Source organism: Falco punctatus (genome assembly GCF_963210335.1).
Source record: "Falco punctatus genome assembly, chromosome: 15".
NCBI classification, from domain to species: Eukaryota; Metazoa; Chordata; class Aves; order Falconiformes; family Falconidae; genus Falco; species Falco punctatus.
Genome location: NC_137595.1, coordinates 2,524,374 through 2,550,423, shown reverse-complemented (window position 1 = coordinate 2,550,423; position 26,050 = coordinate 2,524,374). Strand labels below are relative to the sequence as shown.

General features: G+C 43.8%; 2 protein-coding genes and 1 long non-coding RNA gene across 4 annotated transcripts in view; 1 reads left to right on the top strand and 2 right to left on the bottom strand.

Moving 5' to 3' along the window:
• Positions 1-4,415, bottom strand: LOC308054096 (TLR adapter interacting with SLC15A4 on the lysosome-like). Of its 2 annotated transcripts, XM_080366357.1 has the most exons (3): positions 4,252-4,415; positions 2,992-3,053; positions 1-1,129 (listed from the first exon to the last, which is right to left on the bottom strand). In XM_080366357.1, exons 1-3 carry the CDS (start codon positions 4,263-4,265, stop codon positions 162-164), a joined length of 1,044 nt encoding a protein of 347 aa, XP_080222483.1. In that variant the 5' UTR covers positions 4,266-4,415; the 3' UTR covers positions 1-161. The 2 variants fall into 2 exon arrangements, with proteins under 2 accessions (XP_080222483.1, XP_080222482.1); XM_080366356.1 differs by lacking the exon at positions 4,252-4,415 and having other exon boundaries at positions 2,992-3,437.
• Positions 4,416-4,597: 182 nt separating this feature from the next.
• On the top strand, positions 4,598-8,731 carry LOC308054110. The gene is made up of 2 exons (XR_013923961.1): positions 4,598-5,488; positions 6,034-8,731. It is a non-coding gene; the product is annotated as an uncharacterized lncRNA (long non-coding RNA).
• SH3BGRL (SH3 domain binding glutamate rich protein like) overlaps positions 7,505-26,050 on the bottom strand; it is a 37,607-nt gene continuing 19,061 nt past the window's right edge. Inside the window, exons 2-4 of the mRNA XM_080366373.1 lie at positions 18,987-19,172; positions 15,645-15,725; positions 7,505-11,462 (exon numbers count right to left, since the gene is read on the bottom strand). Of these exons, the coding sequence (XP_080222499.1) occupies positions 11,430-11,462; positions 15,645-15,725; positions 18,987-19,172 (300 nt within the window). The 3' untranslated portion in view covers positions 7,505-11,429. The remainder of the gene's footprint in view (positions 11,463-15,644; positions 15,726-18,986; positions 19,173-26,050) is intronic.

Genomic DNA, 26,050 nt, shown 5'->3' with positions numbered 1-26,050 from the left:
AGAAGAGACCTGTACTTCCTTTGCTAACAAAGCATGGTTTAAGCCTTAATATATTTATTTGAAAAAGTCTGTAGTGTGTAAATGTTTTCATTTCCCAACCTAATTCTTAGAGTGAAATATTCATTCCTAATCACATTCATCTCTTCAGCTAAGTACATCAGTCACGATGTAAACTGCATCCTGCCACTCTTTTTCATGCATGCTGGGTTTGAGATCTGTAAGCTTGGAGTACTAAATTCAGAGCTATTTCTATGGGTTGTGTGCAAACTAAACAAAGCTAAAGAGTGCAAGAGCACTTCTCTGGCTTTTGACGTCTCTATACTCTGCTCCTGTGATATCTGAAAGCTTAACTGATACACGTTATTCCGTATCAAACTGGAAGTGAGGAGGTTTGTTACAGAACCACACCTGGTCAAGTTCTCTTCAAAAAACTGTTTATAGAGCTCTGCCACTTTTGTTTCCATGTACTTGTTGAGCACCGAGTTTGAAAGAGGCTCCTCACAGAGAATGATACTCCTGTCTCCAGCTTCATCTCCACACAGCGATTTTATATTGGGCTTTTCGGGATGCTCACACAGAGGGGACGGCCCCAGAGGAATATCTATGGACAGCAGAACAGGGCCATCGGGAAGTTCATCACACACATGGTCCAAAACACAACCTGAATCACACGTATGGCCCCCCACACGGTCTCCCCCAATATGTAAGTCAGGATAGTTTTGATAAATACTGTTGCATGACCAGGATCTGTACAAGTCCATCTGCTCAGTATTTTGCTCTCTTTTGGGGATATGTAAAGCTGGCGATACAGTTCCTTTAACAAGTGTTTTCTGATCTTTTGGAGGTACCTCTTGTATGGATCTCCGCTGAGGACCACCCCTGTGTTCCATTTTGCTACCCCTAGCAGAGATCTCACGCTGCTTCTCACATCCATCAGCAAAGCCTTTAATTTTTGGTTTGTCTACAAGTTTCTGTCTCCAAATTCCCTCTTCAACCTTTCTGGATGCATGAGATCTGCGAGGTTTATCTTGATGACAGCTTTCTTTGTAGATGAGGCTGGTTAAGATGCCTTCTGCCAGCATGACGACAAGCGTGAGCAACAGTCTAATCACCAGAGTTCCATGTGGTCCTGTGAGTGAAGGACAGGCAGGCAGAGTATCTCAAACATATTTGGACAAAGAGGAATAATAATAAAAAATGAACAACACACCTTTCATATTTTAGAGAAAAAGGAAAATTACAGTCTTTATTTTCTACAATTTTAACCTCTATACCATGTCAACAAAAGTAATTCCGAAGACACAGAAAGGGCACTAACCAGGTTTTTCATCTGTAGTATCACTTCTGTTCCTAAGTATCTCTTCTGCATTGTGGCTAGTTGAAAAGCTACAAAAATCAGCAAGATTAGTTTACTTGTCTATATCACTACCAACAGTTGCAAATCAAGATTTTCCATTGAAAGACAACAATTTCTAAGAGCCAAAGAGGTGACACAGGAAGGAAATCAAGATCAAATTCGGACATAGAGGTTGACTCTGAATTGGCCTGAGCCCTCCTGCAAGGTGCCAAGGATCTTCAAAAGATGCCGATAGTTCTTCAGGCCTAATAAAACTGCATCCAAAATGCAATTCACATACGCAAATGTTTTTAGAGTTCCTCTTAATGATGATTTTTAAAGATATAGTTAGTCTGTCTTCCCTAATAGTGAAGTGATGAGTAGTATGTTTCTGTATCTATAGGCTCCACAGTTACACTAAATGCACATGAATAATTAAAGGCTAGCCAATATGTCTCAAAATAATCTGCTACAGTTAATTATTCCTTATCATTCCTTTTCAATTTGCTTACCGTTAAAATCAATGGGAATCTTTCCCTTCAGAGCCAAGTCCGACCTAGACTCTCTAAGGAAAAGATCATCACCACTCCTCTTACGGAGGAATGGGAAAGGTCAACACAAGAAAACCTCTCTGTTCTTCAAATGACTTTTTAATCTCTTCATAATCTCTGAAGTACCTTCACACACCTCTCATGGTTTGGAACAGGGGAGGCAAGGGATGAGGCAGTTTTACTGAAGTTTTATTTATTCTCCCAAACAACTTGATGTACTGACACGCTGTTTGAAATTCACCAGAAACGCTGCTTATATCAGGGACAACTAAGGCTCAATACTTTTCACAGTGCTGGCAATTCACATCAGTAGTAATGCCATGCCAGTCACTAGATAGTTCTGTGCACAAACGAAACCACTGCAAATTTAATACGATATCTGATATATAACCAGAAAGATCTTCCTCACTCAACTCATTTGCTTCTATCAGCAACCAAACCATATACTCTAGCTTATTTGTTTTGCAACAAAACTTGATGCACAGGGTCATTTATTTTTAATCCCAGTTCTAAAACTCCAATTACTCGAGAGATGGAATTTCTTGACTTCTCTTCTAAATTTACACATTGCCACAGTACAACCGTTTGGTTTTTTTCTTTTTCGGGTTTTTTTTGTAGCTTGAATGGCACTGTTCCCTCCCTGAAGCTGAAGGTAACACTGAAATTGCGATATGTTTGCAAGGGAGACCAAAGCAGACAAGAAAGGCAGTACACCATGCCCTGCCTGTTACATTAGCATAACTGTTTCTCGACAGAATCATTTACATATGTAAAAAGCAGGACAACATTTTCTTAAGCATTTAAGGCATTTAGGAAATCAAGTGCGTTTTCAAAAGAGACAACAGTACTTGGCAGTCTAAGTCTTGCTGAACCTCAATGGAATTTGCAATGCTGCATGCCTCATTTGCTTCTGAAAAGCAGGACACAGGTACCTAGACCCTTACATGCTAAATAATTTTGCTTTGAAAATGCTCATAGTGTTAGTGTAGAGCTAAAACGTGGCAGTCTTAGCAAAACTGCTGTCTTTAAAAAAAATTAAATAGCGTCTGCATTCTGGAACAAAGCATAAGAAATTTTTTAAAGGCACAAAAAGCTCAGACTTACCGATCCTAGTCGGGTGAGAGAGGCAGATAATCACATAGCCCAGAACTCTCCTACTACAGCTGCTGTAAGAGAATAGATTCTTACATACTCTTTCTTTACTGCTGTCTATGTGGAAAAAAACCTTCCATACACATGATTTAGTTCCCCATTTTTTCCCTTTTAAAACAGAAGTGATCCCACTGGAAAAGTGAGTGGGTTTTGAATACAAAGTGACACTAGATCTAAAAGAGGATGTTAAAAAAAAAAAAAAAAAAAAAGAGATGTTTCCGATTGTGGTGCAACGCTGATGAGTTGCTAACTGCCATAATGTCATTTAAAACCAACAAAGACTACTAAAGGATCAGAGTGCCTGTACTTTGCCAGGCTGTTCAAAACTGAAACAATTCCTCTAAACATTTCCATCTACAGAAGTTCAGTTTTGTTCTAATGTCCACCTGACTTACAGAGGCGATGTTATTTACATAATTTCCCCTTTTGAAACAATAAGTTAATTAATAGTCTTGTGACCTTCTTCTGATGGGGAAGCAGTTGACAACTTTGTTTCATCAAGATTTTGATGAAATATCATTTGTCTAGAAAACACAAATACGAGAATCTGCCTCTGAAAGCAGTAGCAATCAGACAGCTGTGGACGATCACTGTTGCTCATTGACCAAAGCCACTTTCTCTGGGCTCAGAAATTAACTCCATCTCAATGGCATGTCAGACATGCCCCCATGGCATTGCTAGGGTGTCCTTCTCCCACAAGCTGAGGCTGAGCTCATGCACCGAGCCACACCACTCGCCCAGCACCAGATCCAGTCCACAGTTTGAAGACTTTCTGTTGATGCCTTTCTAAATTTCCTTATTTGCAGATAAAAAAATAAATAAATCAGAAGCTGAATCTCATCCAAGTACTGGACAAAAGATCTTAAAAAGACACCATTTAATGTAGTGATATGAAGACACAAATGCAAAATAAAACTAGAGTGCAAAGATAACATTACAACAACATTCTGATTGCAACCCATCGTGCAACATGTTTTGGCAATTAAATAATGATGAGTCTTAGAAATGAATTAATGTAAGGTTTGATATAACTATGACCACATAGGTCTAATGAAGTCTCTAAAATTATTCCTCTTCCCTCCTTATCACCTGTATTTCACAAAAAAAGACTTCTGGTTTTACAGAGCCAGAATGAAAGCCATTTTCAGTCCCACTGAATTTGTATAAAACTGATTTCTTATTTAAAAGTTGTTTAAAATTATTTTTAATCACCTCACATCATTCATTTCTTCTGCATGCTAGTTGGGGCTATGACTTCAACAGAGTACTCCTGCCCCAGTCTTGGAGGGCAGGAAACAGGGTGGTTCAAATTCCATGTAGTTTTAAATCTTGCCTCCTCCACTGAGCTTGTAATTAGTGCCAGCTGTGGTGGTGTTTTCTGGGAGGTAGTTTCAGCAAAACACAAAAGTAACAGAGAGAGGGAGATGAAGAAGTCAAATTAGGTAATTAGTCTTGAGTGATTAAAAACAAGTCACCTTTCATTTCAGTTGTACTCAGGTGTCAAATGCATCAATATGCAAGGAAATGAATGCATTTCTATCAATAAGATCTTGCCAATGTGTTTCTGTTAGTAAGATCTTACCAAAAATAAATAGAAATATTACAACAATAAAACCAGAGCAAGGCAGAACCAAAGTTATTTCAGAAGCTGGAAACAGACTGAAGCCAGTCAGCAAGACAAGCACGTCTGAATCCCGAGGCTGAACTTAAGGGAGAATGTATAAAGGAAAAAAAAATTTGGCTGCATCATTCATGTATAGGGAAAAAACTAATATAGCAGTGTGTATTACCACACGCACTTGTCACATTTCTGAAATACAGCAGCACGTACGCAACGCCCCTGACTTCGGCCCAGACACGGTGTTTGGCGCACGTGTGGCGGTGAAGCAGCAGCTGCTGACGGTCGCTGTTCCCCAGCACAGCTGTTGCAAGGCTTTGCCACTCGCAGCAGCAGGACTCCATTTCAGCAGCCCCGAGCTCTCCACAGCCCATACGCCCCGGCACAGCGGCTCCCGGGCACATGTCCCGGACACGCGCCCGCCCCACCGCCGCTCCTCGGCGCCGCCTCCCGTGCCCGATGCACGGACCGCAGCCCCGGCCCCGCCCGGCCGCACCGCGGGCCTGCGCCGCCACCTGCCGGCACCCCCGGCCGTTCGGCCGGCCGCCGCTCCGGGGGGCCGCAGTGCTTCGTGAACACAGCGCAGCCCAGCCCAGCCCCCCACACCGCGGCGGGCGGGAGGCGCGGCGGGGCCGCGGGGAGGCGGGTCCGGAGCGCCTCCCCCGGGCCGCACAGCTGCGGCGGGCCCCGGCGCCGAGGGGAGGGCGGCGGCCCGCGCTCGGCGAGGCCGCCGCCGGGAGAACGCTGCGGAGAGGAGTGGGAGAGCGGCGTTCCCGGCGGCGGGGCCGCCTGCCAGAGCGATGGCCGCCCCGGGCCCCCGCACGCCTCACGGTAACGGAACAGGCCGCCCGCGCCCACCCCACTCCCGCCGTGCCGCCCCAGCGCCGAGGGAGGGCGGGTCTTCACGCTGACTGACAGGAGGAGCGGCCAATCGGGAAGGCGGGGCCCGGTCGCTGTATGGCGGTTGGTTGCCGCCGCAGCAACGCCACGAGGCGGCGGCCGGTGGGGGGACGCGGCCGCCATGACGGGCTGTTCCCCCGGCGGGGCCGCGGGGGGGGCGAACCGCCGGCCGCTCGGCCCAGCCCGGCAGGGGAGCCCGCAGGCACTCGGGGCTGGGCGGCACCGAGCAGCGGGGCGAGTTCCCCGGCCTGCGGGCGGGTGAGGGCCCGGGCCCCGCAGCCGGAGGCGGTGGGAAGGGCGGCCCCGGCGTGAATCCGGGTTTAATGCCGGTGCCTGGTCCAGTTCTGTTTGCATAAACGACAAATAACCTGCCCTGCGTGCTGGGAGAGGGCTCGAAAAGGGACTGGAGTGAGAGGGGAATTGTACGGCCGTTGACATTATATTAATGATGTTGCTGGTTGTGGGGTTTTTTAAAGGATTTTGAGACGTTACACCAAGTGACTGAAAATGGAAGTCTCAAAGTTCCTGAAGATGCCTTCAATAAACCAACCTGAGAGAAGGGATTACTGTAGATAGAACCAATTCTGATACTCCACAAATGCAGCATACTACACGTATTTTACATGGAGTACTCATTATTTACAGCAACACTGCTCACCTCCTGTACCAAGAGTGATTTCTACTTCATCGCTTTAAGCTGACTTTTAGAATCCTATTGCATTTTCCAAAGTTTTTCCAAAAGTTTACTAACAGTTCAAAATTGTTAATAATGAACTTTTCAAAGTTTATCAGTAACAATTTTGAAATCTAAAACATTCTACCAAGATCACATAGTTTAGACAAATCACAGAATACTTCTGTGGGAAGCTCAGTACAAGTCATTTGAGTGGGATTATTTTGTGTAGGTACAAATTCAGGTGCGTTTCATGGATCATTTTTTTTCCTACACTTAAGTGTAATCCATTTCCAGAACAAGTGCAGATGCTGTCATGATCCCGGTGACAAAGGGGAAAAGAAAGTAACACGGAAGAAATGCAGTGCCAGTACTCGGATCAGAAATGGGCTGTATGGATGGGAGCAACGAGTACATGTCTTCATTTTCTGCTTTCCCCTTGAACCAGCTCGACATCAGAGGCTGGGGAGATGCAAACACAGAATACCTCTCTAGGCAGTATTGTGCAGGCTCTCCCACTGTTGTATTTGCATCACACAAAAAATCCTGAAAAAGCAAGAATGGCAAAAGAGGAAAACGCTAAGTCAGGAAACTTTAATGGCTTGGTCCCAGGTAATGAGCTGTCTCGAGTTTCTTTTTAAATTGGCTATTAAAATTCTCTTACCATAATGGGGAAAACACAGGAGAGATCTGGTCTGGTAAAAGTTCTTAACACAGGTTACCGATCAGTCTGAATCTATTATTACATTGATAGATTTAAATTAGTCCAAAAAAAATTACGTTGTGCTTCGCAAGTCTTATTTTTTTGTATTTCTTGAACTGTGTGCCTGAGTGCACAGGACTGGCCAATACTTTTTTCTAATGTTAAAAAAATAAACCCAAACAGAAAACCAAGCCACAGAACAGATCTTTACTTACAGTGTGTGTGTGTGTATATATGTATACACACACACACATAATACACACAACCTCCTACCAGCAATCGAGGTGCTCAAGAGCGACTTGTTACCTACTTGTGCTGACTGCAACTGTACCTCACGGTAACACATTCTGGGCCTTGTGAAGGTAACTGAGCTGCCCTGCTGAACGAAGAGTCTTCAGTAAGGGGCTAGCAGGCACCCATCTCCACTATGCACGCCTCCGATTTGTGTTGCAAGACACTTCTCGTATGTGAAATCCACGCAACAGGAGCTGAACGATACAATCAGACTTTACAGAATGTTCCATGTCATATTGATTAAGAATATTAAACAAGAAATTAATGAAATCCCACATTAGTTGGTAGAAAAGTTTATTACAGTGCACACCATTGTAAACTGAAACAGCAAGTAAACATATGCGCACACGTGGTTTGTTTTTCAAACAGATTTCTGAAAAGTATTTGTATTGAGCTTTACATTAATGAATAACAAATTGGGCTTTTTAAGACTTTTTTTTATAAACAGGAAAACCAGAGATTTTTCTGAGTTACACAAGTGAAGTGCATATACAAGGAAAGTAAATGGGATTACCCGTGATTTAGAAATGGCATCAAAAGCCCTTTTCCCTATCTTACATTATGGACCATTTTTTAAGACACTGAAGAAGGGCAATTAAGCATGAGAGACAAGCCACAAACACCATTAGATGACATCGGTGTAACTGACAGTTCTCGGTTGTGCTTGAGGTGGTCAGAGAGAAAAAAGTTGATCCTATAAATGGCAAAACAAGCAGCTTTTTTGAAACCACTCTTTAAAGAATTAAGGTATTGGTTTCCTTCAGAGGATGTGAATTGAAGCCTGGGACTTGGGCAGGTCAATCCTAGTGCAGTTTAGGAGCTGAGGATGCACCTTCCGTAGCTCTACAAATGTAGTAGGTGGTGCAAAGCTTAAAAAGAATGCACCTGGCTGGATCTACCAGGCAAATAGAGGTAAAAGTGAATAGTTTTAGTAAAAAAAATTTTCCTACACTGCCCTCTGGCAACACAGATACTAAATAACATAGTTTCCCCGCTGTGAGCATAAAGCTAATTAATTACACATTGCAAAAAAAGCAACTGAGACTGTTTGGCAAGCTCTGCAGGCATGGGGCGAAGCCGATTTGCCCTGTCCACTTTCAGTTTGTACCTGCCTTGGGGCAACAGCAGGAAAAACGGGTTAATTAGGGAGTGTAATCAGCACTCTCCCAAAACCCCCCAAACCTCCAATGACTATTTTGGGTAGGTGTAGCTGATGTAATCAACACCCATTAGTTGCAACAGGTGAGAGATCCAACCCAAGAGAGTTCACATGCAGCAGCAGCAGATGCATTATGTTCGCTCTGTTGAATAGATCCTGTACTTTCAAAAAAATTTTCATTTGAAAACTCCGTTCAACTTAGGGGACCACCTCAAACCATGAACAAAACATGCAAACAAGTAAATCATGTCAGAAAGCACTCTAAAACAGTTTTATTGGAATGATAAAGGAATGGTTAATATACAGGTTAAATCCTCAATGCCTGCCTTCTACATGGCGGGGGGGGTGGGGGAGGAGAACAAAAAAAGAACAAACTCAGTTCTTGTGCCCATCATTAAACTAACACAGGTATAGGAAACAGAAAACCAGCATATAGGCAACAGATTCCTAGCACTCCTAAATTCATGCAAGATATCCGCATCAAAATGAATGCAAGTTTTACAAGCAGTCCCACAACAAAGAGCTACTTTCGGTGTTTTTCAGTTTGTGTCGGTGCCTTGTTCCCCAGACAAAGAAATAATTCAGTCTGTCTCAACAGAGCTTTCTTAGGAATGCTGATACAGTTTGAACACTACCATATGGCAAGGGGGGAGACCAGACGAGGGAAGTGACTCTGCTTTCTTAAACTGGGCAATTTTCTTGACCATCAGAAACAGAGATTGACCGAGTTTCAGAATGTTTTGGGTCGCTGAACTGACAGAATTTGGCAGCAACTTTCAATTACAGCTGCTCCAAAATAATTACTGTAATTCACAAAGCTTACTCCATACTTTCCTTACACAGGAAACGCAGCAAATTGGCATGAGTATAGCGACCTGTGTGTCAAATTCCAATTTCTTCGCAAGACTTCACTTAGTATTCTTACTTTCTCAAAAATTTGACCACTAGTTTAGACACAGAGAAAGACAAAGCCAATATTAAGAAAGAAAAATCACCTCGTCTGGGAAAGACTAAATCAGAACAAACAACAAAAACCAGACAATGGATTTAAAACGTAACTTAGCTTCCATCCCCAAAAGATCTTACAAATAAATTTCACAAAATTGCAGTAATTACTGATAAAGCCTGTTAATGAAAAAGCACAAATGCACGTGTTAAATCTTGAAGGTAAGGCAACAGTAATCTATCCCTTGTGGTACTGCGCTGGCTTTTGTAAGCACAAGCCTCAAACTGACTCCCAGGCTCCCAAATCAGCAAAGATAAAACATCAATTAAATGTAATTTTAAGGAATTTGGCTCCATGCTTGATCCTGCTCTCTTGGACGTCTGTGACTGTTTCATCACAAGCTGTGTAGAAGCAGAGCTGCTCTCCTACCAAAGCAACTAGTTGCATTTCTCTTCTAACAAATGTTGACAAAATCATCAGTTATAGTGAACAAAAGTGGAGCAAAAGCCCCTAAGAAATGTTGGCGAGGGAAGCACTTGATTACTGCACTTTGGAACACTTTTGTAAACATAAGTTTTTACTTTTATCCGCTTCCTAATTTCAGCCTGCAAAACTATGAACTGTAATCTGTTTCAGAAAGTATTTAAAAAGCTCTGTATACATTTTACAGCATCAGTATAAAATAACCAAACAGCAATGATGCGTTGCAGGCTTTCTCTGATCTATACCACCTGCTTCTGTTGTCATAAAGCAAAAAAAAAAGCAAGATATGTATACACCGAGCTATTAGAATGATCCTTTAACTATAGCAAGAACTAATTATCTTTCTTACTGTGTTTTGATGCTTTTGGGGAATAAGTACATTAATGTGGTGCAAACTCATTTTAAATGACCCACACACTTTTAAAACCTTTTTCTTACCCTTCAGAGCACTTGGAGTTATTTCTATTTTTGTAGAATATAGCCAAGAAATACATGCTATCTCACAAGCACTGGGGGAACCGACAGGTTAATATTGCACGTGGTAAATTCACCAATACAAGACATTTTAATAGATTTGCAATTCCTGTAACAGCTTCATGATATGGCAATAACAATGGAAAAAAAAGTTTTTAAGCCTTAAGAAGTCTTGCTTAATTACAATAGTTCTCACTATTCACACATTTCCTCATTTGAAAAAATGCTGTATGAATCTAATGACTACTTGAACATGCAGTAATATGCCTAATGCTATAAGCAGTGTGAACTGGTATTTTTGCAGAGAAATACATTAAAGGCTTTCACCCTTACACAGGTAAGGAAATGCCATTTCTGGCCGTTTTGGCTTATTTGCAACGTTGCCTGGGAATTAGCGCATATGTGGCTGAATCTTGCACACAGACAGGTCACTGAGTCATGCATAGGCAGCTGGGTGATGAACTTGCCAATGCAAAGGCTGTCCATTGCTGAAATCCCTTTTTGTCAAGAGCCCACATGGATCACTTAGATGAGAACTACATGGCATTTTTGTTTTAATCATCTGTACAGTGTGTTACAATACAAATCTTAAATATCCATTCTACAAAAGAACAAACACAACTTCCAAAAGTGACTACAATGGCTGTACTACACAATACCACCTACAATTTCATCTGAAACCAGAAAAGACACTGAAGAATTACTGTGTAATTCAGTAACATTTTTGAGGCAACTCAGGCACTAAAGTTAGTATCTGACAAGGGTTTAGATGCTGTTTTCCGTATTTTAAATAGTTGGACCTCTAGGTATAACCCCATCTGTATTATTAGTACTAAAATAGTTTCTTTAAGTTTACACAAAATGGACGGATTGCCAAGACAGTTTAAACTACATGGAAATCATTCATGTCTTAATTGCTTCAGTTTCCTATGCTTCCAACTTTGTAATAATACACTCCATGCTCTCTACCTTTATGTTCACATTTTCATCTTGTGTTCAAATCTGTGTTATGTATGGTGAATGCTGCAAGCACCAATCATATGTTAGAAATTACATCTACATTTCTTGAAGCAGACAATTGTACTATTTTATAAAAAGCTGTGGAAATTCCCTTTACAGAACAGTTAAGGCAGTTGAAATTCATGCTTGCTGCTTTGCCAGTGCTTCAGCTTCCTGAAATGGCAGAAGAGAATTACACATATTAGTACTTTATGAGTCTACATACCTGTGTTTGCATATGATGTAACAAAAACTGCAGCAGTATGTGATTAAGAAGTGAGTAGCACTGAACCCAACTCAGTAGAGAGACCTCGCTGCCTGTGATGACATTATAAAACAAGGCCCATACGGTGCTGCCTTTAGCCCCAATTCTGAGCTAGCTCAAGTAGGACCTACAGGAATATTCCAGCCTGTGCCCACAGCCAGTTTTGACCATAGAAGTTTAAAACAAAGGAAGATCAGATGTAACAAGTGATGCCTCATTTCACATTAGGACACAAAAACTATTTAGAGATCAAAGATTATTTCAAGAACTATGGTTAAATGGAAAATGAATTCTTAATTAATAAAAGACCCCACATTAAAAAAAAAAAAAAAAAAAAAAAGGTCTCAGCAGAGATGCACTTTACTTTCTGAACCAAACCCTATCAAACAGCCAAAAGCCAGCATTTTGCTTTTGCCTTCCAGAACAGTGATCAGAGCAGCCTGCCAATCCTTGGGCAGACGCAGCCCGGAGCCGCTCCAGCACAAGGCCACTGCGTGAGACCTGTCCCGGGCTGGCAGCAGGTCTGTCCTGGCACACGCGTTGCTGAGTAATGTGCCAGCTCCCTGCTGCAGAGGCAAGCGAGCCTGAGCAGGATGTGCTCCCTGGGGAGCTCCTGCCTGCCACCAGCTCCCCATGCCCAGGGCTCCCAACCCACACCTCTTCAAGGTGCCTTCGGCTACATGAAAACATCCCTATGAAGCTTCTGAGACGAAGGAACAGCTAAAGCAGTTTAGCAGACATACCAGATGACCTCTTAACAATTCTCAGGATGTTTCAGAAGGAACATTAAAAAATAACAGCCTGCATTTTGCAGTTTTCTTTTAGCCTTTGTCAGATGGTCACAAACAGGAGCAATGACAACAGAAGAAATACAAAAGGATTTTTTTTTGGAAGATGGTTTCTACAAGTGTACTTGTTACTGAAGATTAATTTATTACCTGTTAGCAGCAACATGGCCTACAAGAAGATGAACAGAGTCCCACTGTAGCACTTCAGGGTGGACAGTTGGTTTATTTTAAAGGAAAAAGTTCAACATCTGCTAAACAACTTCCATATAATGGAGTTGTTTGCTTTTGCGACTGCATAGAAATACTGACAATAACAGACTCAATAATTGCTAACATAAGCCAGTATGCTAAACAAATAAAAAACAAGAGGAGGAAGGACTAAGAAGGGAATTTCCCAGAAGCCTGTGAGACTTGTAAAAGAGGGGACACAGAGGGTGACCGAAGCCTGCAGGGCAGGAAGTACCATGCATATCTCCCTTATCTTAGACATGGTGGATCACTCTGGTTTTCCTGGCTATCTGCCCAAGCGCCTCGCATTGTGCTGCCTCTCAACCCAGGGGCGTGGGAACAGCCTCGCGCAGACCGCTGGCTCAGGTCTGCTGTGCTCCTGGCCTGCGCTCTGCTTCTCTGGCTGCATGTCGCAGGTCAAAGAGCAGAGCCCGGGACATCAGCGCACACCCATGCTGCTCATGTGAGGGCATCCTATCTATTCATGGCAGAAAAGGCAGGGGAAGAACGAAGAAAAGATTAAAAAGAACTAGAAAGCCTGGAAAAAACAAGGATGTTTGATATTCTCTAAAGGACAATGTGATTCTTTGCAAGGTAAGAAAGAGGAGATTGTTCCTTTGGCTTTGTAACAACTCCATTGGGCACTACAGAAGTGACATCCAGCTCTTTTTTTTTTTTCCTCCAGAAAATGCAAGACAAGGTACTTGTCTTCAAAACAGGCACTGGTAAGCTGGAGAGGATTCCTGGTATTTCCCTCATCACCAGGGAAATGGGTACAAGTATCTCGAAGAGCATGAGAACCTATTTGTCTTGAAGGTCAAACTCAAATTTTTCACTCAAAACCTGAAAATTTCCTTGGGCGTGCTCCTGCACGTTACCTGGGAAAGCCTCAGCTCTTCGGATCTGACACCATCCCTCTTTCAAACTTGTCCTTATTCCTCCCTCAAGGCCCCTCACTGAGCATGTTCTCAGTCCTTACATCACAGCCTTTAACCCACAAAATCCTCTCCCTTTAAACCCCACCCATACTGCTTGAAGTAGGTATATTTAAGATAAACTGAATGCCACCCTTTCCCTGGGTTTGTCAGCCCAGTTGCACTCTCAGTGCCCAAAGCACAAACCAAACCGCCAGGCCCAGTGAACAGTTACTTGCATTTCCCATGCTCACTCCTGAGCCCTTCTTGGTAGCGTTAATACTGGACCTTTGTGTTCAGAGTCAACTATCTTTCCAGATCTCTCATAATGACATTTAATGGAGGTTTGCTGTTGAGGTCCTCTCTTGCAATCACACACAGGTTGATCCCAGACTCCTTCCATTTTCTGTAGCAGCATACGCAGGTGCAATGTTATTAACGACAATATTATATGCAAGCTGCACGGAGCTATTCTGTAAATACCAATTTCAGCATCTACAAATCAGTTTCTCCTCCTCAGCAGCACGCAATCAGCTTGATTTGACATCGTGTAATTGTGGGACAGATACCAGAAGTCAGACCAACAGCACTGGGTACAAGGTCACTTATGCAAAGGTTATCCTCATCAGCTCAAACGCACCTCCCCAAGTTGCAGCAAGTAATACGGAAATGCAGCAGAGAAGAACTGCATTACATTTCTTTTTAAACCTCACCTTAACTCGGGTGAGGACGGACTCCGAGCATCCCTGAGGACAGAATCAGAGCAACTACTAGCCATGCAGACTGCTTCTGCAGTCTGGCAGGTTAAGTAAGCAGGAATGTTTGTAAACATTATAGAGACAGATAACCTGATTCATTACAGCAGCAACTGCTCCCCAGCACCACTGCACTTCCCAGATCTTGACTGTGAGGGGAAATGCATGAGCTTTCCTGCATCCCATGGTCTCAGGGCTGCTTTCTCACTCCTTGGCTCCATCCTGCATACTCTCGTGCAGTGCCACACAGATGTTCCAAGTAACTTTAATAAGATTAACGTGACTATTGCACTGTGTGCAGCTGGCCTTCGGACACTGGTGACCCATGATACTAGGACACATATCACAGGTTTTGCTCTCTGAAACTCTGTACGAGGCAGAGTTTCACCATTCACACTAGCAGAGCTAATGCTAGAAATTAGTTTGGCTCCCAAAACTGCTTCAGTCTGACCCATAACTTTTACTGCTCACTGCTGGTGGGTCATCATCCACCTTTAAAATTAGGTCTCTTAGTGATGTGCACAGCATGACCTTCAACTCTTACATGAATGAAGTTGAAAGGAAATGGCATGTTTATCCATTGGAACAAGAAATCTGGAATTGACCTGGAGGATCCTGCTGCTGCTAAGTGAAACGTACAAAGCAGGCCTGTCCCATCCTATCAAAATCAAAGGGAGAATTCCAGCCCATTGCATCCACAAAGCAGCAACCCAGTTTGTAATTGGCAAAGGGAAACAAGTCTTCAGATAACAAGCTGGAGATAAAAATTACTCTGAAGCAAGACCACATTCTTTCAAAAACAGTGACTCTGGTTTCAAAGTATTTTCTAGTACAAAAATCTTCAAAACTTCAGATGCATGAAGTATTTTCACTGAACTGAAATAACTCTTCAGTTTTGTGACAAGTTTTTTCACCTAAATTTCTTGTGCATTCTTCAGTGCAAATACTAACTACTCTGACTTATTCCAAGCGTGTACAATAAAAAAAAAATTAAAAAAATCCAATGGTAACATTAGTAAGAGACAATTATTACTAGTGAATAGCTTGACCCAGATCTTCTTTCCAAAGCAACAAAAGCTTTTCCATTAACTTAAAAAGGAGCATCATGGCTCTGCAGTGAGGATACCAAAAAAGCATCTGTACCAAACACTTGAATTTTTCTGGTAGGAGGAGGGGGTGGAAAATGCCACCAGGGAACACAGCATCCTCCAAATAAACCAGCACGTAACAACGGTGTGTTGCTGCAATGTTAAAGCGTGAAAGTTAGTCTCTGGAGACTGAACATCAGACTAGGAGGTAGACTGATTGGGGCAGTCAGAGAACACACAAAAGTATCCTACTATAAGCAGAGAAGAACCAGGTGTAAAATACAGGTTGTGTTCCATGTGAGAAATATGCACACCTACCTTTGAACCAGGTGGTGCAGTCAACCCTAAAAATGCATATACTGCATTGTTCTCTCGCGCTTCAAAGAAAGCTTCGTAGTCCTTCAGCATGGGAGTTGGGGTGGGGTGTGGAAACAAAAGAGAGAAGTATGAATTGTCAGAAATAACTGCAGCTCAATTTGGTGTGTTACCCAACCCACACCGAGCAAACTCCTTCCTGCAGCCAAATGCAAAATTCAGCGTGTCACCTCAGGTATTTAACATTAGCACTAATACCCTGTGAACTGTACTGTCTGCAAAGTGACAAGCTGGGAATTTCACTATCTGTAGCAACAAGATGCTGCTGTGAGGTGCTCCCACCTTTCCCAGAGGGACAGCCTCCACAGCAAGGTAGCTGTCACTGGGCTGGCACGGGTGTCCCTCCTGTGGGAACGGGCTGGGCCTGTACCTTGTCATCAGAAACACGTCATCTCCAGATGTCACTGATAACTACTGGTTAGTAATGGCAACCATGCAACTATGGACATTAACTCTTAAACATGTTAAAAGTTAAATTTAAACCTGTAAATGAGAATACACCTTTTCCCATCATGTTTCCCATTAATGATTAGTCTGTGCAAATAAAGGAAATGGGGTAGCACTGTTCATCGTATTCAAGGTGCAATATACTTGCTCTAAATATGCACGCAGCCACTTCCCAGGAAAATTAAGGTAAAAACAATGAAATAATAAAAGAAATACCAATGCTTCCCTCTCTGCCCTTTCTTATATTTGAGGCAGAATGCAGTGCTGTACAGAGTACAAACAACTCAGCTTAGTTGTCTAAGTTAGGAAAAAGCAAGTAAGATGCCAGTGTGGCTCGGCAACAGCAGTTGCCAAACACCAACCGAACGAACCCAGGTTTGTGCAAGTCCACCACTGTCCGAGTTACTGTACTTCACTCACTCTGATTTCCAAATTCAGCACATATCTGTCCTATGACTTTCCTTCTCTCCCTTTTTAACTGAAGCAACAGTACCAGCTTCCTTTGGCTTTACTGGGGAGTGTTTTGATGCAGGAGTCCTGGCTGAGAAACCCAGGGCAAGGCAGCAGCAGATCAGAGCAGGCTCAGTCTCGGGCTGCAGACAGGGAGGGAGCTGCCATTGAGGGCACACTGCTTCACATGCCCGTCTGTCTGGTAGGCAAAAACCCAATAAATAGCCAATGCTGCTTGAAAATAGCAGCGTGTTCAGAGCGGGGCAGCTCTAAGAGGCTGTTGCAGCTGGAACAGAAGAAAGTACAGCGAACAGAGGATTCGAGCTGCCTACAGATCAGTGATGTCAAATTATTGTTCCATTTGTACACACAACATTCAGGTGCTGGTTTGATAAAAACATGTATGATTATGTTAAATCCTCCCTGAAGCCCTTCTGTTGACGGCACTGGGGCTGCTTGATAACAAAGGGGTTGTTTATCTTGCTAGCACATAGTCCAGCAGTCTGCTTTGTGGCATCTACCAGGAAAGGAATGCCTGTGACTAAGGAGCAGGGCTCATGCCAACTTGCACGGCATCTATAGTTACAGCCCTCCCGCTGTGCACAGGCCAATAAAGTAATTTTGCTCATTCCTCTGCCAGTTATGCTGCATCAGATGAAACAAGCAGGGTAGTTCATGCTTGATATAGATCAGATAGAAGCATAAAGGGGTTCAAGTGTGTGGGCACAGAACTAACTTTTACCTTCCTGAAAGCTAAACTGTACTAACTTGAATCCAGCTACACAAACTGATTGAACTTTGAAAGTTCAGAGTGACACCAACCAAAATTTTGGGGATGAATAAACCCACAGCAAGAACCAATCTGAAGCATTTGTACTCCTCTCTCCAAAATCACTGTATTCAGAACTGTTGTGGGCTGCAGTTGGGGATACAACAGAAACATCTCTGATAAGCAAGCATCCAGATCTAGGTACATACACAGCTTCTCCTCTTCCTGTCCCACACCACTGCATAGTAAAGCCCCGTTCTGCTGCACAGCTGCAGCAATGCAACAGAAATTTGGCAACGTTTCACTGATAAAGGACAACTGCGCAGGGATCTGCTTGCATCCCTAAAGCTGGGACACACCAAGGGGGAAGGGTGATACTGTTGCAACTGGACATTCTATGGTTACAGAAATATTTGCCTCTTTTTGATTGTTTGTTTTTAAAGAGAGATAACGAAACAGAGATCTTCAACTTTTTGTGACATGCCGCTTCCCACCTTTCAGCTGCAACTATTGATCATTACATTTGTTGCTCCAAATCAACCTTTTTCCAGGTCACAACGACAGTCAGTAAAATTTTGAGAGGCAAGTGGTACATTAGCTCACTGTGGATAATGTTTCACGTTCTGCTCTTATTACAAGCAAGAAAAATTCCTGGCGCATTGAGAATAATTTCAGTAGCCACTGCATTGCCTTGCAAAGGTCCAGAACTAGCAGGTTATGACTTACAGGCCTTGCAGGACAGAACCAGGCTGCAAAATGACTCAGAAACCAACACAGCACCAGAAGAACGCATGCTGTGAGCTCTTTTCAGAAGATATTAAGTTTTAAAAATAAAATTAACAGTTAATCTAATAATCATTCAAGCATGGCCTGCTGAGTAGAAGTGCTGCAGGGCAACTTACTTTTGATCAAGCATTAAAATAATTACAAGTAGGAATTGTATTTGCAACATGAGTTTTAAACAGTTCAAGGCACTGGAGTAAGTGGACCGCAACAGCCTTCATTTTGCAATCAGTACATTAAAACTGATCCCAAGAAGGATCAGAAAACTGACTTACGATCGTGGCGGACATCACTTCATATAAGCACTTATTCTGGAAGATGAACAGACTACAGAGCGATCTGGGATCTGGCAAAGCCCAGGTAGACTGAACAGATCTCTGAACTTGCTACAGGAGACAAGGTTGGTGCAACAGTACTGGTTTTCTGTGAAGTGTTAGTTCACAATCGTGGTGAACATGAGAATTAAAAAACTCTGTAAACTTTCAGAGCCAAAAGAGGAGGAAAAAACCCAAAGGGGAAAAAAAAAAAAAAAAGTATCTACACTGCAAGGTGGTGGTAGGCTCAGTCCAGTACACAGCACAGTGATCTGAGAATCAGGAAGTCCAAATTTTAATCTCTCCTCTATGGCAGAACTAGAATATTCAAGAACCAATTGTTATTAAAAGATCAAGAGGAGGGGAAAATGTCTAACACCTTCCACACCCTTCACAGTTTGCACACTTGAACGTAGAGCTGGCCAAGTCCTTCCCCGCTGATTACAGCAGCAAAGCACAGGCTATGGCAGTGAGTTAGAGGACTGAGAGGAGGAGAAATGGAGACCTGAAGCCACTGCTTACCCCGAGGTACCGGCTGTCATTGAAGAGCCGGGGCGGCAGGGGGTTCCCACTTGCGGGCCGGCTGTCTTCAGGGACGTTCTCACGCATCCATTTCCGATTCTCCTCGTTGGCGGCAATATCCTTTTCCTCAAATTCAATTTTGTTGGCTTCCAAGAAACCTAACACATCTTGTTGCTGCTTTTTAATCTGTCACAAAAGAGGCAGGAGGGGAGAGAAAGCAAACAAAATCAGTCAAACCATTTTTTCCACTGCTGATTATGCAAATCCAGGGTTCAATACAGAAACAAGGGGGTACAAAACAGGTTGAAAATGGAAGTGGTAAGAAACTTCTTAGAACAAATATGTATCTTCTAAAGAGCCGTATCTGAGCCTTGACTTGCCTCCTATATAACTGAATAGGCTGAAGTCTAAAGACACTATCAGCATACTCGAGTGTTGTGAACCTTAAAGGTCTCCAACCACAAGCAAAGGTGCGAGTAGCCACCTTGCAGAGGCTATGGTGGTTGGGCTTTAGAGTTAACTCAGGGGAATGTTGTTTTTTAAGTGAAGTTTGCTGGCAGGACATCTGAGATACAACCTGCTTCCTTCACGTCTCTGGAAGCACAGTCTCAACCCACCCTTCTCAGAATCCAGGTTTTTGTCCCCCCCCATCTAGGCTGTGCACCTCACTGCAGGGACTTCCTGACAGGGGTCTCCGAGTTGTTCACAGCAAGATCCCACAGCAATTTCGGCTCATGTTTCTTTGCACTAAAAAATCCCCCTCTTCTGCTACATTCCAGGTTTCAGCAGCAGCAGGTATGGTTTCTGGAGAGCTGTGACCCCGCACTCCCTGTCCTCATTCATCTCCAGAAGTCTCAGGGAGTGACTGCACAGGCCGGATGAGATCTCACACCTGATGCTGCCCATCCTCTGCATACTCACACAGCAACCAAGTGGAAAGCAGGGCCTATGTGGCAAAAACTGCTGGCTTTTTACAGGAAAGGTGGTTTTCATTACTGTCCTATATGAATTACAGACTTCCTGATACGGCGATGTTCTGCTTACAGTCTGTTCTTCCTCTGCATGACTTTTCCACCACAGAGGAAATTATAACCATGCACATCCTGGCAAACAATTGAAAATGAGATTTGATGGGAAATTTGTTCTCTTCAAATTATTCCCTTCAGTACAAAACCAGTCCAAGGCCTGGCTTTAACCTGATCAGCTCAGTGCAACAAAAGCAGCACTTCATACAGATGTGGCACTGCTGCTAATTCAGGTCAGCCAGCAGCCTCCCCGAGCAGCCTCTCCATATAGGGTGAAGGGAAGGCACGCAGCTCCGGCGGCGCGGCACGGCGCGGCACGGCACGGGCACCCAGCCACGGAGCGCTAAACGTGGTGCCTGCGGCCCCGCACGGAACGGGAGCTGCAGGGAGGGCGAGACGTCCCGCGTAGGAAAAGTGCTACTACGGGACAAAAACGGCAAGGGTGCAGTCTGGGAGAGCAGCGTGTGGCATCTCCAGAGCAACCCGGGAGAGCAGCGCGTGGCATCTCCGAGGCGGAGACCGCCATGCCTCGGCAGCCGTTACCCATCCACTGCCGTGCCCTGGAGCAGCTGCTCCGGAGCCACCCCTGCCGGCTGTGCGACAATCCAGGATAGGGGAACCGGCCCAGGTGAAACTAGGACTGGGGTGGCGTGGGGTGTTTTTTAAAAACCTGCATAGCTAGATCTTCTGCATCCAGCTCAGTGTAGTGCAAAGGGGACCAGCCCTGCCCTCCCGACAGAGGAAAAACGTGCTCCCAGCTCCAGCGGAGAAGCCACCTGGCCAGGGCTGCGAGAGCAAACTTAAGTCTGGCCAACACATCAGCAGAGGAGCTGCTAAACTCCATAAGTGAGTACTCTTGTACCCTCAAATATAAGAATATTGCTGGGCATTAGCCAATTTTCATCACGGCTAAAAATAAAAATGGACAACTTGATACCACTCTGAGGAAATAATTCATGTTACAGTCTGTATAGGAAAACATTTCTCAGCAGACTCTGATCTACTGGTAAGAGATTTCTTCGCTTGCTTTTATTTTAATAACAGGGGTCACAGCAGGAGGCAACAGTCAGGGCAAGTTTTTCTACATCATGCCATACAGCTCAGAGGTTAAAAAAAGGCAAGCACTTCCTTCATGAATTATTCTGTAGGACTAAAGTAAGGGAAAGATCTTTGTAACTGTAAACTCCTCTGTCAGTGGTTGTGGGTATGTCATAGGCCACAAGTAGTCAGTATCTAAGGCAACATACTGAACTGGTAATAAACAGATATTTTTTTCCCCAAACTAGTAACATTTTAATTAACCTTTTCCCACCATTTGTAAATGCCAGATCCAACTAGTTTTCATCAGTCTCACTCCAAAATCTGCTGCTTAGTGAAAACACACTTTGAGATGTCCCAGAATTTTCAAGAAAAAAAAACCCACCAAGTTTTAACCCAATCTGCTATCAAACTACACACTCTGCCATGTAAAACAAGAGTTCTAAGTTTGACAGCAATTAGCATTTTGATCTCCTGACAAGTCTCTTTAGTTTTTAAATCAATTTTACTATTCAACTGCCTCCTAGCCATAAAGACATCCTCACATTCCTCACAGCATCTCAGCTCAGGCTCACAGTGCAACCCCTCCACAGGCAGACTCCCCTATCCACTCCTTTCGTGCAGCACTCAGTATGACAGGGCTGCGCTACCTCAGCCATTCAAATGCTTCTTCAACAGGAAGAAAACGCCTCTGGCTATCCTATGTTGCCATTATTTCATACGATGAACTTAAACAGAGTCTTCCTCTTACACATACATATGCAAAACATCTCTCTGTACACTGCCACATTGCCTGTTTTGCTCTATTTTTGCTCATTCTCCCAGCTTCATGAAGCAAGGATAGTCTGGGTTGTTTTTTCAGCTACAGGTAGCACAACCAGATCCCAAGTTCACGACCGCAGCTCCAAAGGGCTATCACAGCAGATAACCCTCTCTGCTTGTTTAGGAAGAGCTAGCAAGCTGGAAATATATTTTTTTTCTGCTAGAGAAGGCACTGCATGGAAGGCAAGCATGACAGCTTGGTCTCTGTGCTGTTCTCAGCCCATCTGTGGTCAAAGGAGGTAATTCTCTGAAGAACTTTAAAGAAAAGCAATGAGCTGGTGTTGATGCATAAGTAATACTAGTTTGAAATCCTAGTTTTCAGGCCAAAGGAAAAAAAACAAGTTGGAAGATTAAAGAGATGATGTCTTCCCCCCAGCTCCTCAGACAAGTCTTCTGACCACAGTGACAAGCACTTACACAAGAGTATTAAATGCTCCAGCAAAACACGGCACCGATCACTGGGCTGAACAGACACCGAGCTGCCAGACTGCATTATTTTATGGGATTTTATTTAGAAAACTTCTGTTCATCTCAGGCAGCAGAATACCACTGGGAGGGAAGTGCCTAAAATAGAGCAAGAGACGGCTGCTGCTGCTTCAGGGGATTTTGTCGTAATCAAAAGGGCATACGCTGTCCTCAGGACAAGAGCCTGGAAGATGGTTCCTGCTGCCCATGTTTGGTAAGGAGCGAGGAACTCTTCTTCAGGATGTGCCTGTCAACATGCAGCACTCGCTTCCCAAAAAACCCTCTCCCAGCTACCTAAGCAGGCATGGACACCGGCCAGCGCCCTCCCTGATACTGCACCTTGTCCTACGCCAACAACTGTCATATCTACAGCTATTTTGGCCTGTTAGCTGTAGCTAACCAGTTTGCAACCATGAAAATCCTTGTTTACAGCAAGTGCTTGTGACACATTTTGCAGGGCAGAGAGTGCCAGTGGAGAGCTGGGAACATGTGTGCAGCCAGCACAGGAGCTGGGGTGCCGAGAGCAACACTGCTGAGGCCAGGTGGTCCTGAGGCTTGGGGACCAGCACTGGTGAGGCAGGACTTGTGGATAGACACAAAAGCACAAGAACGACAGAGAAATCAAGCACAGGCATGGGTAGACAACTACAAGGAAGGAAAGAGGCTGCAGGCAGGAGCAGATGGAAGAAACAAAATGGATAGATGGAGACAGGGGTGAAATCCCAGGGGTGGAGGTAGGATGGAGCCAGAGGGACAGAAGAACGGTTGGGGTGGGGAGCAGCAGCATCAGTTCTGCCAAGAGGAAGGGCCGCATCCTGCTGGAGCTCACTGCTACCCTGCTTGGGGAAACAAGTATGCTCTCACGAAAGCCAGGTTTGCTCACAGATGGCTTTACCCCCACCCCAGAAACACACACCTGGTTTCTCAGCCTGAACACACTGACTTACACTTCTCTCTCAAGCCATTCCGGGGGGAAAACAGCTAAAAATACCCAAGTGGAAACATTATACTTTTTGCTGATGTTCCTAAGATAATGTTAAAAGGGAAGCTTTAACCAAATGAATCTATTTCCACTTTGTTTTGCCTTTCAATGTCTGTTCCAGAGACAGAAATAGCTTTATGGTAAGTTATTGGTGGTTAAGCGAAGTCTCACCACCAAGCTGTACTCTTCTGCATACAGAATCTGCATGAGCAACATCAGAAGCTGATGCTTCCAGATTTTTTTTTTTGGTAAGATATCCTTCTGTTTTAAGATTCTCTTCCTTTCTAGTTATAAGCTGATCATAAAACATGAAGCTTTCAACAGAGCACGTGTACAGAATAACATTATGAAAATGAGTAGTTTAGAATTATGAACAAGTATTGTCCCTCACTTGAATGCACATCAGAAGTTTAATTTGCATCAGTGAATGATGTCAGTAATGCAAGAGAAACTGCATCAAAGCTGCCAAGAGTAAAAACAGGTGACATTTTCCAATGAATCACAGTCCAACAAAAATGAAGCTTTCAACCCAAAGTGGGCAGAAAAACTTCCCAGAAAATGCTGGAAACATTTTAGACTCAAGATTTTTTCTCTCCTCCAAATCTTTACTCATTACAAAAAAACCCCAACCAACCAAACAAAAAAAACTCAACTAAAAGATAAACAGAACGGAGGCAGGGGATGATGCTGCAGGACCTCAGTCCAGCAAGCAGGCAATACTTCATCCCCACCTCCAGCCAGACCTGTAAACTGGCTGACAGCCAGCCTCTCTTAGCACTACCTGCTGCAAGGCAACAGTTGTTGTAAACACTTTATTGAAATTAACTTCAAAGAAGTTTCTATCTTATTTGGTATACACAGCCATACACATAGAAAAGAATAGTCTAGTTTACACTGCTGGCCAAGAGGGGTTTGGGGTTTTTTTTAGGTCTTGTTCTCTTTTCAGTTTATAAATACATTCCTTGTTGGACAATAGACATGCTTTGGAAATCTATTTATGGACCACAGGAACCCTAAGTAAGTTTACAGTTTGAACGCTGCTTTTTTGATCCCACAATAAACTGCCCCATGCCGATAATGCAGCCGCAGCTCTGCCGTTCTGGCACTCGGCATGGGGCGTTCTCCACCAGTTCTGTGGGTCCTGTGTCCTGACCTCCATGCAGGAAAAAACCATGGAATTTTCCCCCCCTCTATAAAGTTCCCAGCCATGGTTATATCATCACTTACAGTGTCCAGCTCCAGGTGAACATGTGGCCTGCACCGCCTCTCCCAACCTCACAGCCAGGAGCAGCAGGACAACAGAGAAGCAAAACCTTACAGCAGATCTAGATCTTGCACACTTCTCAATTTGGTTTAAAGACAAAACCAGCTTTAAAAGGGTTTTTTACCATTTCCAATTCCAACCTTCTGGGTTCTAGATTAGGAAAACCAACTACAACTTTAAAACAGTTGTATTTCAAGCCACTGATGATTTCAAACAAGCTGTTTCATCATTAGGGGGGCAATTCTTTAAATCACAGGGGGTATCCACTTTGTGCGGAAAGGTGAAAGAGTTCCAATCCCCAGATGATGCTACTGTTTGTAGCCAGACTTGTAACCATCAGTTCTTACAATGGTTCAGTACCTTTCTGAAGACTGATGAACTCAAGTTTAAACAGCGAACAGGAGTGTAGCGTAAGAAATCTTCATCAAACCCCAGTGGCAGCCAGCAGTGCCATCCTTTCACTCATTTCAGCCAAGGTGAAAATATCCAGAAAATGGTTTTCCTTGGAGGGAGCAGGGCAGCACAAGGAATGCTGCGCTGCTGCCAAGACAAATTAACTTGCTACAGGGTGTCCCGCAGGCTGAGCTGAACACTGACTTCAGGACTTGACCACCTCTGCCACTGCAGCTGGCTAACACCACAGCAATTCACAGCCGTTTTTTGAAGGAAAAAAAAAAAGTTGGGTGGGTTTTGGTTGGGTTTGGGGGTTTTCTGGTATTTCTCATCAGATTTCTAAAAGGGTAATGTCTTCCTCGTGTGTGTTGCTAATGCAGAAGTTAATACTTGCAAATTAGTTGCAAAATGCTTGTAATTTCACCTCCCAGCACAATGTAATTTGTAGGAGTTAAACAGCACAGCAGTTCAGCTATGTATTTAAATGTCCTAGATTCCTGACAGCCCCCTAAAATTGTTCTCCACCCTCAGGACACTACAGCAGGGCTCCCTTCAGAGACAAAACACCTCTGAGCAGGCTTGGTCCTGGGCCTCCATCAGTTTTCTTTGTTTTTACTGTAATATTCAAGGAATCAGATTTTTGTATGAAGTGTTTTTTGTTGATTTTATTTGTATGAACAAGCCAGTTTGTTTTTTTTCCCCCCTATCAGCTTAACAATCAGGAGGTGTCAGTTACGGTGGTGCTGGTGGTCACCATCCACTGTCAACAGTGGACAAAGGGTGGGAAACCAGTAGGCACCTACTGTCTCTGAGGTGTCTCCCAGTGATTCGTGTCTCACTCTTACTCCTCTCTGCCTGGTAGAAAACCTATCTATTTCTAGGTCTGGGCAATTATCATTACAGAACTCAAACCACTTCTTTGTTCTGGCTGTTTTAAGCCAAGCTTTACACATAGTAATGTCGTCATTCTCTCTCCCAGCACTTGGTTTCTGGTCTGCAAGGAATGAGATTGAGGACAAACACAGCAAAACCACCATGAACTTACATGACCTAAATCAAACACAAGAGGCTGGAG

Excerpts from the sequence above, each read along its gene's own strand:
- LOC308054096 (XM_080366356.1), bottom strand. The coding sequence starts at position 3,304 with ATGACATTATGGCAGTTAGCAACTCATCAGCGTTGCACCACAATCGGA. Across the intron at positions 1,130-2,991 it reads CTCTCACCCGACTAGGATCG|GACCACATGGAACTCTGGTG; the intron begins GTAAGTCTGAGC and ends CTTCACTCACAG.